This window comes from Habropoda laboriosa, unplaced genomic scaffold (genome assembly GCF_001263275.1).
Source record: "Habropoda laboriosa isolate 0110345459 unplaced genomic scaffold, ASM126327v1 scaffold2, whole genome shotgun sequence".
NCBI classification, from domain to species: Eukaryota; Metazoa; Arthropoda; class Insecta; order Hymenoptera; family Apidae; genus Habropoda; species Habropoda laboriosa.
In genome coordinates, this window is record NW_017100190.1 from 1,185,719 (window position 1) to 1,205,850 (window position 20,132).

A 20,132-nucleotide genomic window follows, 5' to 3' on the forward strand; every position below is an offset into this window, starting at 1 on the left:
ACATTCAGTAAGTATTACCATCGGCTGAATATCGCTGGCTTAATCACATGTATCGAGGTATCGATGGAAAGACTTGGAAACTTTATATATGATTATTTATTCGTTTGTTTGTTTATAAACGGTTTGAAAATAGAAGTGAAATTTTACAGAGACATTTTATCGACGGACTTGTGGTTAGCTGAACATGGTAACGTGGTTTAGAATTCAATCTAACGATATATATACACATACACACACACACACACGGTTGTGAGGATATACGTTTAAACAGAAAAGTCTTCGTACATCTTAGAATTTATTTTGCGTTGCGTTTTAACCTCTTTAGGGACAATTTTTTAAAAGTTAGAAAATATTGATCTAAATTTTTATGTATACTCGTGTTAAATCGATAACCATTAAACTACCTTCCTCGGGAGATTTTTCGAGATTGTTTTGCATATTTTCTCTATAGCAAACATTGGAATTTTCGGAAAATTTAAAGGTACACATACACTACCGGGCAAAAGTTTCGAATCACCTCCCCACTGTTTCATCGATATTAAATCTGCTGCTAATTTTTTATAGATTTCAAGTTTATCTCAATTCTACATGGTGGGCGACGGGGGAATAAATATACGCGTGGTCACGCTTGAAATTCTTTATTGCGAAAACGTGGTGAAATGTCTCGTGCCTTCGCGTCGTCGGTCGGGACCCTGGCTGCCCTCGGAACGGATCCCAAGTGCCCCTCCGCTTTCCGAGGGCAGCCATCGTTATCGGTCCGCCACGACATCGACGCCGACGAATGACACGTCTGTTGCGTGCGTTTCGCCGTCTGAGTCGTGTACACAATGTGGCGACGTTCGCACTGCACGGGCCGCCACAATCTCGTATCGATTGATTCGAATGATAAAAAATTCTCAAAGTCGCTGACTTTTTTCTGGAAATTGCAATGCTCGGTGATTCCAAACTTTTGGCCCCTGAAGAGGTTAAGGGAGGAAGTTGCAAATTGGTAATATTTACGTTATTTCTTTTTAGAAAAACAGTTGAGGATTAACCCTTTCGCTACGGCAGATTTTGACGCGTAATTTTTTAACGTTTTAAAATTCGGTTGATCAAATTAATGTAAGCACAACTTAAATGAATTTAACACAGGATAGGGTATTAACCAAAAATGTATTAAACTATAGTTCTAAGCGAGTGCTAAGTGCTCCGGTGTCCGTCTCGCTCGACGGCTATTCCCAGAGTGTCCTCTCCGCGTCGTATCCCGTTGGAGCCCCCTCGTTCGACTTCCGGGGAAAGGGCTTAGTTTATGGCACCCTCAGGTACCCACGCGCTTCCTCTTCCTGGGTGACAAAGTCCACTTCGCCGCCGGAATCTCGCATTTCTTACATTAAGATGCAAGTGTAAGGGGTTTCATATTTATTTCGTCGTTGACTACGCGGCTCAATTTACTTTCCTGCAATCCTTACAATTCTCACAATTCTTATATTCTTATATTTCTGCCCGCAGTGCTCCTAACGCGTCCTTATATGCTCTTCTGCCTTCGGGAAACCCTGGCGCAAGTTGGGGGTTTCTACCCGGCAAGGACCGCGTCGCGCGAGCACGTGGCTGGGTCCTTCCTGACCCAGCCCTTAGCGCGTGGTGGAGTCAAGCGTTGGGACCGGGTTCCTCCGCAGACCGAGAGGTCTGCGGGTCATAAACCGGCCCGAGTCCCTACCTTCACTCAACCATACTCTTACACAAGTGCGTGAAGGACAAAATGAAGTATTAAATTAAGGTGGAAGTGCAGCAAAAGGCTTCGAAACGCCTATAGGCGTCACTAGTAACGAAAGGGTTAAGGAAGAAGAATAACATAACAGAAACGAGATGAAACAAAGGCAAAAATAAGTTAATTTCGTTCGCAGTTTCCCTTCGTTTCAATATTTCACCGCGATATTAACCACGAAATACCAAATTTCGCTGAAACATCACTGCAGAAAAACCTAGTTCGTTGTCGTAAATAATTTTTAATTTATCATCGCACGATATCTGAAGGCGAAAATTCCTGTCGACTCTGACTCGCCACAGGACCGCAATAAATACGTTTATTTATTTAATTAACCAATTAATGTTTAATTATTTTCTTTTACACCAATAGCAAATATCACATTCCTATACATTACAAAATAACGTAAATATTACTCGTTCAACATCTTCCCCACAAAAGTCATGCAACCCTAACTAAATTCTAACGAGGCTTTCTCACTATCAACGTAGTTGCCGTTAAATCTCGTTGCCGGCACAGAGAATCTATCGTTGCCATAATAATCAGACAGCGTTGTAACAGCCGGTTATAAAGATCCGGCTCGTTCGGATAATCGAGGCGTATATAGGCGATTACGCGAATCACCGGACGATTCCGATAACGCGATAACACGCGTTACCGCTAATTATTAATCGAACGTAACGATTGTTCAAGACGGTCTCGATCCGGCCTCAAACGAGAGAACGTTAAGTTTCATCCTGTATCACGTACATACATAAATACGTTCGCTCGAATCACGCTCGTTACCGAATCGTAAACGTGATCTGATCGCTCCCGAGGAACGATCATTCCACCGTCGAAACGAGCGTTTCGTGAGTTTCGCGCGCACGAGATCTGCGTGGTGCATTTACTCTCCACCAAATCGTCCAGACACAGTCGCGAAAATCTTCTCTTCTATCCTCCCATCCTTTCCGGTCAGATATCGTGTCAACGCAGGAGTTATTGTAACGATCGAATTAAATGGACGTCGGTGAGAGAGAAAACAAAGAAAAAGAAACACCTCAGTCGTACCTGTAATCGAGCAAGTGAAAAGAGAAGGCTGTACGACTAACTCGACATCGAGCTACACACACACACACACACTTTTCTCTCTTTCGTGTATGATGTTGTGATTAAAAAATGATCATACAGATTGCGTGTGCTTGTCCGTTTTGTTCCTCAGATCCCTGTAATACCTGTCCTGTTTTTTGAAAAAAAAAGAGAAAAAAAAGAAATGGTTTTTTGCGAGCATGATTTTTGGAATTTTGTGGTGGAACCGATATGGAAAGATATTTCACGTTCAGTTCCGAGCACTGTTTGCATTAGTTACCCCAATAGCTCGTTTGGAAAGGAAGATTTCTGTTTTTTTTTTTTTTTTCTTTGGAACGAACTCAGGACCGTTTTATGGAATGAAAAGGAGAAAATTTTTCAACGTAGATTAAACGAGAGAAATATGTATATAAAAATTGAACGATAATTTCGATACTTTATAGACTTTCGATTAAACGAACCAGTGTAAATATTTGTTCTAGCCGTTTACTGCGCCGATATTTGCATTTATGTCGATAATAACAACGGTGCACGCGCGTATATTTATTTTGCATTCGCGGATATTCGAAACTGATTAGACGCGGTGAAAATCGCGATGAAAGCTTTCGAATAAAAGGATCGACGTGTTCGAGAAGGAGAAAAGAAAAAAGAGAGAGAGAGAGAGAGAGAGAAATATTCGATAGAAATTATACGGTACAATCTTCGTCTAGTTTCGGTTGAAAAGAGAATTTCCAGTTGCTGATTACGCAACGCTATATATCGAACTCATCAGGGACGTGTTTACGTAATAAAACGCGTAATTTCGGCGGCATTGTCAATATCGATGCACACGTAATGAACAGACATCGATAAACGCGCGCGCGGATAACGTGGAGAACAATCAGCCGGTTAATTCGAGGAATAAAACGGCCCTGTTTCTTTTATCACGTGTATGCGAACACTTGCACAAAAATCGCACCTGTGTTCTCTTCTCTATAGTAATTACCAATTCCCAATTGCCACGTAAATAATCCACGTAGTATACTTTATACACGTAGAGAGTATGACTTTCATTTCAAATTTGCCGCGCTTCTTCTTCTTACGGTTACATAACACCCGCGTGGCTTTAGAACGCGACACAGAAATACGTAGCCCTCTTAAGATCCTTAAGATAAACATTGTGCAGGGGGAGCAGCTGTTTCTCAAACCAGATCGTTTAGCGACTCTGAAGCCCCATTGCAAGATCGAGAAGCCGCCGCAGTACACCACGTTCAAGCCCAGTTCGAACAACTGAAGATTTTGCTATTTCTATTTTCTATTGATGTACACACACTCGTCGCGTATAACGCGAGTCACGAGCACGTGAAGAAGAGTAAAACAGCGGCGGAGAGGGAGAGAGAGAGAGAGAGAGGGAGACCGGCGAAATGAATCGACAGGACAAGACTGACACATGTGGCAAGCAATCAAAAAAACCGAGGAAATCGACGCACAACATTCGTTACACACTCTTCTTCGTTCCGTAAAAACGAGAACTCCAAGTGAGATTTTTCGTATTCGTCGATGGATGACTTTACAGTTAACGGAATCCTCGGTGAAACTTCTTTCTTTCTTTTTGTTTCTGTTGTTTCGCGCGACAACGGATACACACTTCTTCCCGAGTTACGAAGGCTATCGCTGCGATCCCTACGAGGAGAACATTGATAACACGCAACTGCCATTCGGTTACGCCGTCGGTATTGCCGGTACCGACGATACCGAGATCTCCAAGAGCGCACGAACGATAATGTCGCTCTCTAATGTTAATCGATAGATTTCATAGTGAAGATCATTTTCTCTCGCAAATAATACTGCCAAATATGTTCCAATACAAGAGACGATTCTGTACGATATCGGAACCAATCAGAATGAAAACTATATGGAAGCGTATTTATAATGCTTACGATAATGTTGTTAATAAAGCGGTGATTTTCAGCAGTTAATGGTTTTATTGATATTATACGAATGACGCGCAGCCGGATATCCGCGCGACTTTATCGATACTTTTCGAACAATTCGCTAACAGAACGTTTTTTTCCCCCGCATCACTGTTACCAAAACTATGACAAAAGACTTTCAATAAAGGAATTGTGCAAAGATCATCTTGTCTCGATTGATTTTCTAAGCGTCGACAAGCTATACCTGATTGTACGTGTTTTAGGTGTGAAATTTTTTACTCTGTCTGGAATCATCCTGATGTACTATGTTACAATTGTTACTTTTGTAGAGACCACATATAATTAAGAAGTGTGACAATTTTTTAAGACACAGAAAACTATTTTTATTATTCAGGAACTACAAAAAAAATGTTTACTTTTCACTTTTATAAATCTTAAACGATCTTAATACATTTCCTGATGTTTCCATTATAATAACAATTAAAGTTAAATGTTCGTTTTACACGCCAAAATAGGTAGGAGGCTATCTCTAAGTAACTAAATAATCTTTAGTTTGCTGTCCTTCTCTCAACGTGCTACGTTATCGACAGCTGATTGAAAACCACTTATCTAAACCATTTACCTACACCGCAACTTCCCCTCAAGCGACAGTGTAAGGACCGAAGAGTAATGAGGGTGGCCTGACTGCCTATTTTCCGGTTATTTCGTCGGGCTATGATCAAATTAACATCAAGAGATTAATTCAGTTATCTTACAATAAACAATTGATGTTTTCATAAATAATTGCATTTCTTCATTTTTCCTGATGGTGGAATTCTTTCCTTGATCTCTAATTTTTAATAAAAGTTACAAACAATTTCTGACTAATCTACCGAATGCGGTATGATTAATTCAATGTTAAATTAATATATTAAGCTGTTTTATTTTGTTAAAACGTAGAATAACTATATTTAAAACTTCCAATTGTTATAAACAACCATCTAAATTGTTATTTAGCAAGTAGCACTATTTATTCTATAACTAAAGTACTTGAAAGTAAGCAAGAAACTATATTTTCCTTTCTACATTATTAGTAATGTTAAAGCAATTAAGAATTTTTTATGAGCATCAGTTAAATACAATAGGGATGACGAGATAGCAATATTAAAGAGAGATAAGGAAATTAATAACAGTAGATAAGGATATCTCTAGAGTAATGAGTAAGACAAGGACAGAAAAAAATTGCGGGCGAGACTAACGCCATCTCGTGTTCGGTGACGCGAACTACCACTTTTTAATAGGAACACAGAATATCAACAGAGGTGTTAGACAAGGATGGCACTAGTGTGCGAGAAGGATAGAGAGAAAACGCTTCCTATTGGCTGACGAGCCGCCATGCTCCACCTCGCAACGGCTAAATCAAGTCGGACAGGAAAAAATGATTAATAACTGTATAATTACGATGATTTTGTGAACTTTTAGAATCGAAGAATCAAGTGTAGACCTTCAGCAACTTTCCCATATACTGTTTAGTGCTCTAATCCCTTTCGATAATTAATTATTAACAATTTTAGTACGGATTGCCGGCAAATTTAGTACAGGATACCGCACATTCTTCCTGTTTTTCATTAATTTTGTAACTTTGCACAAAAAATTTATGCACTTTCATATATGCGTTCGAAAGGCTATTCCCTTAGCTAGTTTCTCATGTAGATTTTAATACACTAGACCCTTTCAATAATTAATTATTAACAATTTTAGTACGCGATGTTGGAACGATACCGCATACCTTTACGGTTTTTCAATAATTTCACAGCTTTATACTAAATTCCCATTCAACTTTCTATACGCGCCTGAAAGATAATTCCCTTAGCAACATTCTCCTCTAATTTTTATTAACATATTCGGTTTAGTTTAGGAGTTATTAAAGATTATATAAGAGAGTTCCCTATTCATCGTACTCGAGAATAGCGGAATGTTATGAACAATTGTTAATATCTAATAAACCAGCTAACTCACGGCTACCAAAATGATTGAAGAATGTAAAGAAAAGTCCATTCTACATTCTACATGCTTAAAAATGCATGATTTATCACGCATATCTATTGAAATAACGAAAATGTGTTGCGATTGAATGCGACGCTTGTAATACTCACCTAAAGAATATTTAATAACTTTTGAACTAAACCGAATATGTTAATAAAAATTATAGAAGAATGTATCTAAAGGAGTTGCCTTTTAAATGCATGTAGTTATTTGTACGAGAATTTAGTAGAAAGCTATGAAATTATTGAAGAACCGTAAAGGTACTTGACGGTGTGCGGTATCGTTCCCGACATTACGTAGAATTGTTAATAACTAATTATTGAAAAAGTTTGGGGCACTAAAAACTATATGAGAAAGTTGCTGAAGGTCCACACTTGATTCTTCAATTCTAAAAGTTCACAAAATCACCGTAATTATTGAGTTATTAATGATTCTTCCCTGGCCGACCAGATTCGGGGCCCGAGAGGCGGAGTATGGCGGCCGCGGACCAATAGGAAACGTTTTCTCTCTGTCCTTCTCGCACACTAGTGCTTTCCTTGTCTAATACCTCTGTTTATATTCTGTGTTCCTATTAAAAAATGGTAGTTCGCGTCACCAGACGCAAGATGGCGTTAGTTTCACATTTCAAATTTTCTGTCCTTGTCTGTCCCTATATCTTTCCTTGTCTAACACACAACACTATTGCCATCCTTATCTACCATTATTTCTTTCCTTGTCTGACTCATTTCTCTAGTGCTATTCGTATCTAGCGATATACGTTTCCTTGCCTCTCTTCTCTATTGTTATCCTCGTTATTCCTATAATATTTAATTGACTTTTATAATAAATTTCTAATTGTCTTTAACAATACTAATCATGTAGACAGTAAAATAAAGTTTGTGGTTTATTTTCAAGTACTTCAATTATGGAATAATTAGTGTTTTGTGTTGAATAATAATTTGGATGGTAGTTTATAATTATTGGAAGTAATAAAAGAATTTGTTGCATGATTTAACTTAATAAAACAGCTAAATTTATTAACTTCGCATTGAATTAACAATCGCACGCAGTAGACGAGTTAGAAATTGTTTATAACTTTTACGTAACATTTCAAAAATAATGTTCCTTTTGTGTAAATTAAGAATGGAACTTTCAGGCCATTACAAGAATCAAGGAAAGGACAGGGAAAGGAAAGAATCAGGAAAAATGAAGAAATGTAATTATTTATTGTAAGATAACTGCACAAAATGTATTTTACAAAAGGCTCCAATATACCTGTATCACTTTACAGCATTTTACAGTTTATTTATTTCCCTCTATGAGATTAGTAAAACACTCACTCTTTAAATAATATTCCGTTGCAAAATTAAATAAACCAGGTCAGGATATCGTTAAATTAACGTCCGTGCTACTAAATTTTCCTTGAAAATGGAGCACTTCGTTTGCTAAGTCGAGTAATTAAGTATATTTTGGCTGAAATGTAGAAGTAAATTAATATACAATTTATGAATACGTTTATTGAGCAATAAAAGGCCAAAAAAGAAGCTGTTCATGCTGACCTTGTTTGGTGAAGAACATGTCGCAGCGAAATTATGCGCACATTGTAAACGCGCCATGAAAACAATTCGTGTTTTGCTAATCTCATTTTCTTAACACAAACAACATATATTAAGTTTTATGCGATGCAATATATTTTATTAAACATGCGCAAATTATGAGAGGCATGTAGTAATCACTGTGTAGAGTGGAAAGTTCGTGATAAATTTTGAAACAGTTAGTTTCAAAGTTTGCTCGCAAGAAGGCAGTTAAAATTTGTGTACGAATTATTAGCTTTCCTCTCTAGTATTTTAGGTAATCAGTTTCTCGTGACATAAACCTCGTGTTAGCGGGCTGTAGAAAATACGTGTATGCAATACAAGTCAGCGTGTACATTTTAAATATTGATAACGGTTTTACGCGTCAATTTTCAAAATTTTATTTCAACTTCAACACGCTAATGTAAATTAATACCGTAGCGATCATGGCGGTACGTTTACAGTTCGAAAATAACAATGAAATTGGAGTTTTCTCCAAGCTAACGAATTCTTATTGCCTCGTAGCAATAGGCGGTTCGGAGAATTTTTACAGGTAACGAAAGATATGACTCGTGCTATTTTACATTATATCTTATCGGCGTTTATCTGTCCGTTACTGCTTACTCTCACGCAATAGTTTTCATGTGTGATAACCTATAACGTACGTTGACATAAACTGCAATATGAATGTTTACGTTATCGTTGATATTACAGTGTGTTTGAGGCGGAGTTAGCTGAAACTATTCCTGTAATTCACGTGTCGCTTGCAGGGTGTCGTATAATCGGACGATTGTGCGTTGGTAAGAGTAATATGGAAATTCTAACCTTACAAATTTTAATTTAGCCGCGCTTTGATAAAAATTGTAAAGAAACAAATAAATTTGGATAGGAAATAGAAATGGACTGTTAGTCCCAAACACTACAACAGATACTGAACTGCAGCATATACGAAATTCATTGCCTGATAAGGTTAAAGTACAAAGAGTTGAAGAAAGACTCTCTGCTCTGGGTAATGTTATTGCATGTAATGACTATGTGGCTTTAGTACATCCTGATCTTGATAGGGCAAGTACTTATCTCAGAGATAATTCTAATTTTATTCCTTCTATCGTACTTATGATTGATATTCTACAGGAAACAGAAGAAATTTTAGCAGATACATTGAATGTAGAAGTATTTAGACAAACTGTGGCAAGTAATGTTCTAGTAGGATCATATTCTGTATTATCAAATCAAGGTGGTTTAGTACATCCAAAAACCTCTATACAAGATCAAGATGAATTGTCATCTTTGCTACAAGTGCCACTTGCTGTAAGACAGTTTTATTTATTTAAAGAGTAAAATGATTTTGAAAGAAAAAGAATTCTAATGCTTTTTGAAATATATAGGCAGGTACAGTGAATAGAGGCAGTGATGTTATAGCTGCAGGAATGGTTGTAAATGACTGGGTAGCCTTTTGTGGTATGGATACAACTTCTACAGAACTTTCTGTGATTGAAAGTGTTTTTAAACTTAATGAATCTACACCAGCTGCTATCACATCAACTATGCGTGCATCACTTATAGAAAGGTAATGTATCTTTAACTGTTAGACACTATAATATGATAATATTAAATATTTTTTTATTTGTTTCAGTATGTCTTAAGTAAAATTGAACTCTCTGGGAGAGAATAAACAAGCAAAAAAAAAATGGTTGACGGTAGATTGTACTATGTACATGTACATAAGTTTAATATTTATGTCAAGACAATTGCACAAGACAATGCTGTACTTTGGACAATACACCTACAGCAAGCACATTTTTCTGTATGATTCCAACATAGCATAACATAGTATTGTAATGATATCATGTACTAAAATTTATATAAAATGCATTATTAAGTTCTATCTTAACAACCAAAGTAACTTGTACTGTGTTCTAATTTTGAAACTCTCTGAACAAATACCTGAAAAACCAACAATCTCAATAATAAATCTCAAAATTATATATAAGAAATTAATACCTACCTTTATTGTATCTAAAAATAATGAAATAAATTCGATATCGTGTAGAAAATTATCTGTAGGATTTGATCATTACGTTCAGCGTTGGAAAAGAAAACGTACCATTCAATTTTGTTAAAATGTTTCTAATGTATGAATTTATAAATATAACTGCATATAAAACGGAAATATTCTATTGAAATATATTTTAATCGATAATATTCTCTTTGAATACAAACATCTTTCGTGTTAAAAATGTAAATCATTTCAATTCTGACCCTAACTGTCTTACATAGTAAATGAACTATTGTAAACAACATTGTGCGGACCAGCCTGCTAATTAAATTTATTACAAATAAAAAGGGGCAGCCTGGATTTTATTAATTTTGATTAACAAGACTAGAGTAATGGTAATTGTTCAGCATGTAACAACTCGGAAGCAGCAGCGGAATCTGCACACATAACTAATGTAATGCCTGCTTGATAAGATGCAGGAATACGAATGTGAGTTGCACCAGTAGATACGTTATTTAGTTGGCGTCTCTGAGTCATTGCTTCGCGTACCATATTTACAACTTGACCTAATTAACGAAAGAAACAATGTTACTATTACTTATACTATTCCATTATGCACCAATCTAAATAAACATACCGAGAACATTGAGCTTTCGCCACTTTTGATCCATAGTAGCGAGTTGAGTTAAATCGGTATTAGGATTCCAGTGAGCTAAAATATCCGCTCTTCGTACTAGTAAAACACTAGGACTTACAAGTTGATGCCAAACGTACTAAAATAAATAAAAATTTGCATATTATTCGAGTATTTCGTTTATTTCACTTGTGACCAACCTGTTCTGGTAAACATTCTAATGGATTAGTTAAATATATTCCTGCTTGTCCCACACCAAATATCATTTGATGATGCCATGCATCAGGAATATCACACCCCTCTCCACAATGTTGTAAATTTAACGTCGCTATGGGTGCAGCACCTAAAATACATTAGAATGTTAGTTTTGTTAAATTATATATTTCATTGATTACATACCTCTCGATATCCAATAGTGTAGCCAATGAGACAAAGAAACTTTCCTTTCCGGATAAAATGCAAAAAACTTTGTTATTACTGATCCATTTGTACATAATGCTATACCACGTGCGAGATCTCTATGAGTCGATCCTGCCACTGATCGACTGTATAGATATCGCGGTAATGGTGTCCCCGGTTCCCTTTGTCTAGTATTCACACCTTTTACTAATGTTTCCAACGAAAAGGATACATTTAATGCCAACTACAAAAATCATCGTTTAAGTAAAATACTGAAACAGTGCAAAAATTTCATAATAATAAATATACCAAAGCATTTATTGCAGCAGTAGCACCACATGCGGAAGTTCCAATTTGAGTTACTTGTTTTACTGTAGCTTCTTGCTCACTCCATAACATAACTTTCTCAACTGGTAAAAGGCCATCTAATCGTTCGTTAGATAATTCGTTTTCCTACATATATGCATGCAAAAATTTACATAAGTTATCATAGTAACGTGTAGCATATAATTATATAAGAAATTAGAAAAATATTATATTAACTAGATTCGAGTCACCACTCTGATTAAATGCAGCTTGCTTATTGAGCATCAATTTCTTTGCCATCATGCGGTGGTAAAGAGTTGAACTGAGATTCACTCTCCTAGAATTTAAACTTGAGTTTTCTGGAACAGAAGATGATGAGGAATCGACCCACAATTCGGCGTCCGAATCTCTATTGTCACCAGGTGAAATAAGGTCTCCACTTGTATTGTGATATCCGTATGATTCTCGTAAAGGACACCTTGTACTACGATACGTTCCAGTAGTTTCCCATTTTCCTATAGATTTACAATTCAATATAATAGTTTAAGTAAATAGTGTGTGTTCACAATGTACTAAATCAGCATAAATAATGTACCAGCTCCACTACTAGTACTTGGCATCCACGATGAAGGATAACTTGATTTTATACTAGGTTCTAGTGCAGGTTGGTTACTGCTGGAACATGGCTGAGGTTCTGTGTTATTCACATTTTGTACACTTTGCTTTGGATTTTGTGATGTAGTTGCAATTCCTTGTTTAGCCACAACTTTACCACTACTTAAGTCATTTAATACTGGATCTGGCTCTACATTATCTAATGCTATATTCTGTATATCTTCATTTATAGAGGCCAAATCACTATCTCCTGTATCCTATATTGACAATATTAAATTAACAAGTAATTTTATAATTTTATCACAATAATTTAATACCTGCTCACAAGAAGGCCCAGGATCAAAGTCCATTTCTAAAAAGTCCATCTCTGGACTTGATCTACCACTGTGACATTGTCCCTCCTCTTCGCGTTCTTCCACTTGTTCTTGATTTACTTCTTCCTTTTGAACCAAATGAACTGCATCATCATTTCCTTTATATGTATAAATACAATAATCTTCCCCATCTGACATATCACCCTCATTCCCAGAACTTGAATCCCTCCTCTCAGTTAGCTCTCTTTGTGTATTCTAATTTACAAAAATGTAGTTACCGTTACATAGCACATTATCACTAAATTATGATCAATTAGTAAAACTTACCTTTTGTAACCCACTTGGCCCTGCCACTTCTCTATTCCCATTAATGTTAGGTCTTAAGAAACAACATGTTCCTTGACTTGTTGAACCTATACTACCCCCTATATTATTTAATATGCTGTTAGACCCATAAGATCTAGATGCCCAGGCACTATCCATTTCAGGACTAGAGTCTGAACTGCATGACACTTTTGAGGGACACTTTTCAATTCCAGACATATAATCTACATTATTTTTCATATCAATATCCTCATTTGGTTTGGTTGTTGATAAATTTGACTGTATTGTGGATGAAATTGATGCAGAACTATTTAAATGTATAATAGGATTTGATGTACCGCCACAGTTATAAGGACCTGATATACAAGTATGATTCACATGTGTGTTATTTTGACTGGAAGATAAATTTAAGTGCATCTGAGACTTAGGCAAATTTAAAGCACCCGAGTTCATTACAGTCTTATGCTTCAATTGACTTGTAACAGCAGTGTTCACAGTTGGAGATCTAATGTTGTTGGTATGTAAAAACATAGAAGATACACTTGCATTCGTCATATCATCATTTGTGTCTTGGTCCACAGAATTGGTAAAATTACACGCAGTGGCTTGCGTGGATCTTGTACCATTAGTAAATGTAACTGAACCTTTAGAAGACAAAAGATTCTTGGCACCATTGTCTCCCAATTTGTTATTTAACTTCACTTGATCTCCATTTAATTTACTTTCAAGTTGTATAACTTTAGCTGGTTTAGTTGACTGTTCAATTGGTTGATTACCATTTTTTTTTAAACTTCCATCTACTTTTGTTTCACTTTTATTCTGGCTATTGCTTGCACCTTCTTCAGAATTCATATTATTTTTAAACTGATAGCAGTAAATTATCTGCTAAAAAATGCATTAGAATAATTCTTTACTTCCTTGTTTCATGTTGCAGATGTACTAGATTCATATACGAGTAATTAAAGATTATTTCATAATTAATGCGACATTAAGGAATTATATTAAACAGTAATAGTATAGTCGTCTCACAAAAATGTGTTAGTAAGTAATATTTACCTTCGAATTATTTTCCAACAGTTCCACGATTATACGGATATTAATACCAGTTTAGTTTCAAACAAGCTTAGATTACGAAAAGCTAAACGTGTCAGTCTTTGATTAACAAAATTACTAACAAATAAAGAACTTGTTTGCCTGTGGCAATGCTGTTATGTCAAGCGAAAAGAACGAAAGGCCTCACTAACATTTTCTCCCGTATTAGTTCCGGAAGTCAGCTGATTATTAGAAACAAGTGTAACTGCACGAAGGTTCGTTATTTTTGCGTGTTTTTCCGGAAAAGCTACTTAGTCATTTATAACAATAGATAGCAATGCACATCGTAATTTATTAACCCGGACACGAGCGACTTTGAGAGAAAATTTTCTCGTCTTTTCTTCACGTTAACGGGATCGTCAAGTTCTCTCAGTATTTACAAAATATTATCGCACGCGTTGAATGCACAATGCGTCTATGATTTGCCTGAAAGGAAATGCTATCTAGAAAGTCTCTTTTAAATCAGAAATCATTGTAATATAGTGTACAAATAATCAGGTCTTGTAGTTCAAGGAAAATATCAACCAATCGTAAAGATTCGTGTAACTACTTAAGTATTTGATAGTAAATAAAATCTTTTTAGTAATAGAAAACGAATAATATAATTTCCACATAGACACTTCAATTTTACGATAACAATATTTAAATAGATAATGCGTCTCATGAGAGAATTTATCGCAATATGTTACACGCCTCACGTTTCAGATATGCTTGCAACGCATTATCTAGGAATTTAGATAACGTCAAAGGAATGAATGTAAAAAATCCAGGATCGTTAGTCCCTAGAATCACGTTGCTTTGTTTTCATTGAGAACGAATTAAATCATTTTTTTTATCTGTAATTTTTCTTTGATCCAATGGTCGAAAAATTACTTTTTAACCTAGAACAAGTACAATTCTCTTGTACATAAGAATTTTTTCTTCAGGTTTTAAGCAGCTAAGTCGGACGTATGGAACTATGTTTTCCTGTACGTAAATAAGTAAAAGGTTATCAAATCTTTGTGCGTGTCGAGCGTTAATTTGATTAATTAAATACTACTCAGAATGAATGTTGTACGAATTAATTCAAGAAATGTGATTTTTATTCTTCTGGCAATTTTCTCGACTACTGTGAAACAAGCTCACATGGGTTACGGTAAATTCTCGTTCATTCGGGCAATTTTACAAATTGTTTTTTAACGTATAAATTGATATTTACTGTGTAATATTTTGATTGTAGAGAGTGCAATTAAGTATGCACAAAAGGAGGCTAATGTAAACTCTACACCGGCATATAGTAGTACAAAGGTAATATACAAGATTACGTTGCTTCAATCAACAAACAACAGAATGGTTAAACATTTGTGATATTTGTAGGAAGAAAATGCAAGATTATGTCCTAGTGGTATTGCTTGTTCAGAATTGAGTGGAGGGTGTTTGAAATGTAATTTGAATCCTAATTGTGTGTATGGAGCTGTATATGTTGCCAATTGTTCTGTTTTGGAACACATTGATTGTGTTGTAAGTGGCATAACATATATTATTATCTTATCTGTTATATATCTATTAATGACCAATACATTTACATTTAAGGGTGAACAATTCTTTCAAAAGAAATACATATGTCGTTATTGTTATCAAACTGAACATTGGGAGCATGAATGCCATCAAAAGAATTCCTGTAGCTCTGTAGCTTCTCCAAGACAGTATTATAGAACCAATTGCACAGTAAATGGTGATATACTGTGCCTAGGAAGACGCAGATTTATGAAAAATTTGTTGTGCAATTGGACTGTAGGATATCGTTGGTCAACAGCTTTAATTTTAAGTATCACTCTAGGAGGCTTTGGTGCTGACAGGTATGTTATATTTACCGAAATATTAAGTGTTAAATAACACTATTCCTGTATTCTTAATGTGTATTGCAGATTTTATTTGGGTCATTGGCAAGAAGGAATTGGCAAATTGTTCAGTTTTGGAGGACTTGGAGTATGGACATTGATAGATGTAATGCTTATTTCTATGAGATATTTAGGTCCAGCAGATGGATCACTCTATATTTAAATAAATTGAGATAAAAGCAAATTTATTAATTACTGATATAATTAGTATGTAAGAAAAAGCAAGTATTTTATTTATTACTTCCAAAAGAACTGAATTGTAATGTGATATGTATATAAAAGTTAAATAGATTTCTTTCATAAGTATAAAATATTTATTAGTCTTAAGATGTTGTGTAATTTGTACAGTCTTCTATGCTTATTCACATAAAATTATATTATTAATGTATTGTTTTTAATTACATAATATAACATTGCTTTATTATATCTTCTCAATCTTTGTGTAATTATTCTAACTTTTTTTTCAATTTCATTCATGTTTATAATTTAAAAAGTGGGAGAAACCTCCCCTCTTCTAGACACCCCCTCTGGCGGAATCATTCATAAGAAATGTTCTCGAAATTAGTCAGTAGTTAGTTGCTCGTGAAGTTTGTAACACATTGGTGGTTGTTTGTAGTTCGTGAAAGGAAGTAGGGTGATACTTTCAAGATGTATGTATATAATAAAGAAGTTACTTAAAAGAGTAAAAAGACAATATTGTATTCTGTATCTATTACGCATCTTTTATGTTACTAATTTACTAGAGTAATGTATTTATCGAATGTTCCGAAGCACATAACCTCAAAATAAAAATGTCTAAATGCAGGAAGGACAAAAGTCTGTCGAAACTTGACAGCATGGCAGATGTACGGGATATCTTAGATATCGAGGTACCTACTACCAGTGAGCTGACCAAGGAATCAATTATTGGCAGTGACAAGAAGAATCGGAAAAAATATGAATACAAAGTACCAAAGAGGCCTGAGGGCATGCATCGCGAAGTCTTTGCATTGCTCTGTAAGGATAACAACGATGTACCACCGTTGTTTCCAACAGATACAGCAAAAGGATATAAACAAGTTAGAGCCAAACTTGGAATGAAAAAAGTTAGACCATGGAAGTGGACACCGTTTACTAATCCAGCTAGGATGGATGGTGCTGTCTTTCATCACTGGAGAAGAGTTGCAGATGCTGGGAAAGAATATCCTTTTGCCAAGTTCAACAAGAAGGTTCCTATTCCAACATATACCAATGCAGAATATGTTCAACATTTGGTTACAAATGGTTGGACAAGAGCAGAAACAGACCACTTATTTGATTTGTGTAGGAGGTTTGATCTAAGGTTTATCATAATCAAAGACAGATGGGATTGCACAAAATTTCCTGCAAGATCAGTAGAGGATTTGAAAGAAAGGCAAGTAAATGTTGCAATATTTTTAATTTCTTGCTATTTCCATATGTATTTTATTGTTTAGGTATTATCAAGTGTGCGCAGCTTTAACAAAAGCAAAATCTCACAGTGACAAAGTTTACACATTTGATGCTGAACATGAGAAACGCAGGAAAGAACAGTTAAAGAAGTTGTTTGAAAGAACACCAGAACAAGTGGAAGAAGAACAAATGTTATTAGCTGAATTAAGAAAAATTGAACAAAGAAAGAAGGAAAGGGATAGAAAGACTCAAGACTTACAGAAATTAATAACAGCTGCTGATCATCAAGCTGACCCAAGAAAGAATGAAAGGAAAGCTACAAAGAAGAGTGGTACTTCCTCTAGGAATAGACCAAACAAAGCTGACACATCTCATGTAATTTATCAATAATAATTCCTGTCTTTGTGCTCTATTTTACAGGCACTGAACTCACATTTAAAGTTGTGAAAATTTTCAGACAGTGGAATCTGCTGGAATAAAGTTTCCAGATTTTAAAAATAGCGGCGTATCGCTTCGTTCTCAGCGAATAAAATTGCCGAGTAGTTTAGGTCAAAAGAAGATGAAGGGTATTGAACAAATGCTGAACGAACTTCGAATAGGTATCTATAAATCCGATTTATTTTTCATCTCACTTGTTCTCCGATGAAACGTTTCTTAACGCGATGTTTTCCCAGAATTAAACCCACCGCCCACAGAGCAGATATGCCAACAATTTAACGAATTAAGAAGCGACATTGTTTTACACTACGAGCTTCGAAGCGCATTATCGACGTGCGATTACGAGTTACAATCCCTGAGGCATCAATACGAAGCTTTAGCTCCCGGAAAGGTACATACTTTTAATGGTCAATAGCGAATCTCAATTTACCTGAGTATAACATGATACCAGCATCCAATTTTCAGACATTAACGATACCACCCGCATTGTTACCGAAAACAGAGCCCGAAGTAAAAGCAGATATAATAGATGTGGTGGGCTCACCCAGCATGCCATCCATTAGTCATTGATTTTTCAAGTAAATTAGGTTGATAATAAAAATTGTAAATAATTCTCTGTACGCTGAAACGCGGTATTCAATTCATTGGGTACGCTTCTGTAACGTTTCACTTCCTGTATAATTTTTTTACTTTGTATTAGACAATGATTAAAAATAATTTAACGTTAAAGTTGTACGTTTCTCCTCGATACTTTTCCTATCGCAAGGTTTATCAAACGAAGAATGAAATAGACACAAATTACTTATATATCTGTGTATTTTATATTGTCGACAAAAAGTAACAATGTACGGTCAAACCGTATAATTTATCTACAACAATCTACAATAGATTACAATATGTTGTCTTGTTTTTTGTTGAGGGTTAGAGGGAGGTAGGAATATTAGAATAACGGGAACAGGGTTTTCTTTTTCGGAAGGAACGGGAAATCGGGTTAAAAGTGTGGAGGAAAGATGGTCGATGCAGGCCTTTCTTCGTTCGTGCTCCGTTAATCGCGATACAGTTGACCGTTTTATTATTATTATTTTTTTTTTAATTCTATATTAAATTACTTGGTAGCTCTAGCCGTACTTGGTACGGAATAATGCATATATATCTGCTTCTTAATGATCGATAACCTACCGCCCGACTTTTCCATCTACGCCGTGCCGTGAGGACTCTCTCGGTCAAAGTTAAGTGTAAGGAAAAACTGGGCACAACGCTGGCTGGCATCGTTGACCCGCATATCCGATCCATTGTTCGCGGATCGTGCATCCACTCGTCTGTCTCTTTGCCTATCTCTCTCTCTCTCTTTTTCCCCCTCTCAATAATATACATATGTGCTGACGCTTCGATCGCGGTCATCCTGATAGCACGATGCCTTTTATTTTTGGGATATTGCGACATTTTTTAAATTTTGTTAAATAATGGAATATGCGAATACATATTTCGATTAATTTCTCATTGTATACACGAGAAAAGTATTCAAAACGAATTTCAAACTATACGTTGAATATTCAATTTGTTCAAATCAGTCAAGCCGAATAATGTACATAATCGTAACACGGTGGAATATGAGAAAGCAACATCTCGTGAATTTCAAGAGTGGTTTGCAAAGAAACTTTTCCATAGATACCGTTCCCGAAGGAGATGCATATTTTCATAGACTGGTGCTTGGGACGAATACCAAAAGGGAATACATATTAAGCATTTCGAATATCATTTCGTCTTTGGGCGTGAAATGAAGTAACACCATTTCTGAACCGAGTTCTAAGTTCACGTCTAAAAGAAAAATCTTTAACCCCGGGAATCGGACAACTGGAAAGAATGATGAACGATTGAACGCGTCAGCTCATCTCGGTGGTTTCCGATTGAATTGTCACTTCTCTCGGGTATTTTTCCGGATAATAACTTATCCTTTCATTTTTCACGCGACGAGGAAAGCACGATCTGGTTGGGTCTGGCACAGCAAACGGGTCGGGTGGAAAGAGAGAAAAAAGTTCGAGCCACGAATTAAGGAACACCGCGGCTTGGCAAAATACACGAGCAATACGTGTCTATATGTATATGTACACACAACTGCCATACATGTATACATATATACACATACCTGTAGCAATAAACAGTGACAATAATAACAATAATCGTAGCGGTAATAATAATTCGATAACAATCATAATGAATTTACGGACCACTTGTAAATGCACAGCAATTTTCGTTCTGTTCTCCCCGTTTCATTGCTCTTCCTTTTTTCTCCGTTGGTTTTTCTTTTTTCTGTTTTTTTTCTTTTTACGTTACACAACGCGAAACCGTCCACTAGGGTTATTGATTCGACAACGTTCGAGCGATCCTGCAACTGACCAAAAGAAGAGATTTGTCTCG

General features: G+C 35.8%; 5 protein-coding genes across 6 annotated transcripts in view; 4 read left to right on the forward strand and 1 right to left on the reverse strand.

Annotated features, from left to right (window-relative positions):
* LOC108580132 (kin of IRRE-like protein 2) overlaps positions 1 to 4,085 on the forward strand; it is a 23,221-nt gene extending 19,136 nt beyond the window's left edge. The window contains exon 11 of the mRNA XM_017943799.1: positions 3,978 to 4,085. Coding sequence (XP_017799288.1) covers positions 3,978 to 4,085 — 108 coding nt within the window. The remainder of the gene's footprint in view (positions 1 to 3,977) is intronic.
* A 4,641-nt stretch (positions 4,086 to 8,726) lies between these two features.
* Positions 8,727 to 10,095, forward strand: LOC108580066 (eukaryotic translation initiation factor 6). Its single transcript, XM_017943726.1, has 6 exons — positions 8,727 to 8,856; positions 9,018 to 9,103; positions 9,193 to 9,368; positions 9,438 to 9,614; positions 9,692 to 9,873; positions 9,940 to 10,095. Exons 1-6 carry the CDS (start codon positions 8,750 to 8,752, stop codon positions 9,947 to 9,949), a joined length of 738 nt encoding a protein of 245 aa, XP_017799215.1. The 5' UTR covers positions 8,727 to 8,749; the 3' UTR covers positions 9,950 to 10,095.
* A 475-nt stretch (positions 10,096 to 10,570) lies between these two features.
* On the reverse strand, positions 10,571 to 14,333 carry LOC108580022. Of its 2 annotated transcripts, XM_017943673.1 has the most exons (10): positions 13,951 to 14,333; positions 12,898 to 13,779; positions 12,574 to 12,825; positions 12,237 to 12,513; positions 11,879 to 12,156; positions 11,645 to 11,788; positions 11,336 to 11,579; positions 11,137 to 11,279; positions 10,940 to 11,075; positions 10,571 to 10,868 (listed from the first exon to the last, which is right to left on the reverse strand). In XM_017943673.1, exons 2-10 carry the CDS (start codon positions 13,744 to 13,746, stop codon positions 10,687 to 10,689), a joined length of 2,505 nt encoding a protein of 834 aa, XP_017799162.1. In that variant the 5' UTR covers positions 13,747 to 13,779; positions 13,951 to 14,333; the 3' UTR covers positions 10,571 to 10,686. The 2 variants fall into 2 exon arrangements, with proteins under 2 accessions (XP_017799162.1, XP_017799163.1); XM_017943674.1 differs by lacking the exon at positions 13,951 to 14,333 and having other exon boundaries at positions 12,898 to 13,799.
* A 615-nt stretch (positions 14,334 to 14,948) lies between these two features.
* On the forward strand, positions 14,949 to 16,029 carry LOC108580109 (TM2 domain-containing protein almondex). The gene is made up of 5 exons (XM_017943775.1): positions 14,949 to 15,121; positions 15,206 to 15,273; positions 15,343 to 15,486; positions 15,559 to 15,824; positions 15,894 to 16,029. The coding sequence occupies exons 1-5, from the start codon at positions 15,031 to 15,033 to the stop codon at positions 16,027 to 16,029; spliced, it is 705 nt and encodes a 234-aa protein (XP_017799264.1). The 5' UTR covers positions 14,949 to 15,030.
* Positions 16,030 to 16,441: 412 nt separating this feature from the next.
* LOC108580064 (DNA methyltransferase 1-associated protein 1) lies at positions 16,442 to 18,284 on the forward strand. The gene is made up of 6 exons (XM_017943724.1): positions 16,442 to 16,516; positions 16,672 to 17,259; positions 17,321 to 17,651; positions 17,734 to 17,875; positions 17,951 to 18,105; positions 18,180 to 18,284. Coding segments are annotated over exons 1-6 (1,323 nt in total). The 5' UTR covers positions 16,442 to 16,514.
* The last annotated feature ends 1,848 nt before the right edge of the window (positions 18,285 to 20,132 follow it).

What these genes read in the sequence shown, in the direction of transcription:
- LOC108580066 (XM_017943726.1), top strand. Translation starts at nt 8,750, where the DNA reads ATGGCGGTACGTTTACAGTTCGAAAATAACAATGAAATTGGAGTTTTC. An exon ending in AATCGGACGATTGTGCGTTG is followed by an intron (nt 9,104 to 9,192) that starts GTAAGAGTAATA and finishes AAATTTGGATAG; the next exon opens with GAAATAGAAATGGACTGTTA. An exon ending in TACATCCTGATCTTGATAGG is followed by an intron (nt 9,369 to 9,437) that starts GCAAGTACTTAT and finishes GATATTCTACAG; the next exon opens with GAAACAGAAGAAATTTTAGC.
- LOC108580064 (XM_017943724.1), top strand. An exon ending in GTAGAGGATTTGAAAGAAAG is followed by an intron (nt 17,260 to 17,320) that starts GCAAGTAAATGT and finishes TTTATTGTTTAG; the next exon opens with GTATTATCAAGTGTGCGCAG. An exon ending in GCTGAACGAACTTCGAATAG is followed by an intron (nt 17,876 to 17,950) that starts GTATCTATAAAT and finishes ATGTTTTCCCAG; the next exon opens with AATTAAACCCACCGCCCACA.
- LOC108580022 (XM_017943673.1), bottom strand. Translation starts at nt 13,746, where the DNA reads ATGAATTCTGAAGAAGGTGCAAGCAATAGCCAGAATAAAAGTGAAACA. An exon ending in GGCCAAGTGGGTTACAAAAG is followed by an intron (nt 12,826 to 12,897) that starts GTAAGTTTTACT and finishes TTTGTAAATTAG; the next exon opens with AATACACAAAGAGAGCTAAC. An exon ending in ACACTATTGGATATCGAGAG is followed by an intron (nt 11,280 to 11,335) that starts GTATGTAATCAA and finishes AATGTATTTTAG; the next exon opens with GTGCTGCACCCATAGCGACG.
- LOC108580109 (XM_017943775.1), top strand. Translation starts at nt 15,031, where the DNA reads ATGAATGTTGTACGAATTAATTCAAGAAATGTGATTTTTATTCTTCTG. An exon ending in TGGAACACATTGATTGTGTT is followed by an intron (nt 15,487 to 15,558) that starts GTAAGTGGCATA and finishes TTTACATTTAAG; the next exon opens with GGTGAACAATTCTTTCAAAA. An exon ending in GGAGGCTTTGGTGCTGACAG is followed by an intron (nt 15,825 to 15,893) that starts GTATGTTATATT and finishes TGTGTATTGCAG; the next exon opens with ATTTTATTTGGGTCATTGGC.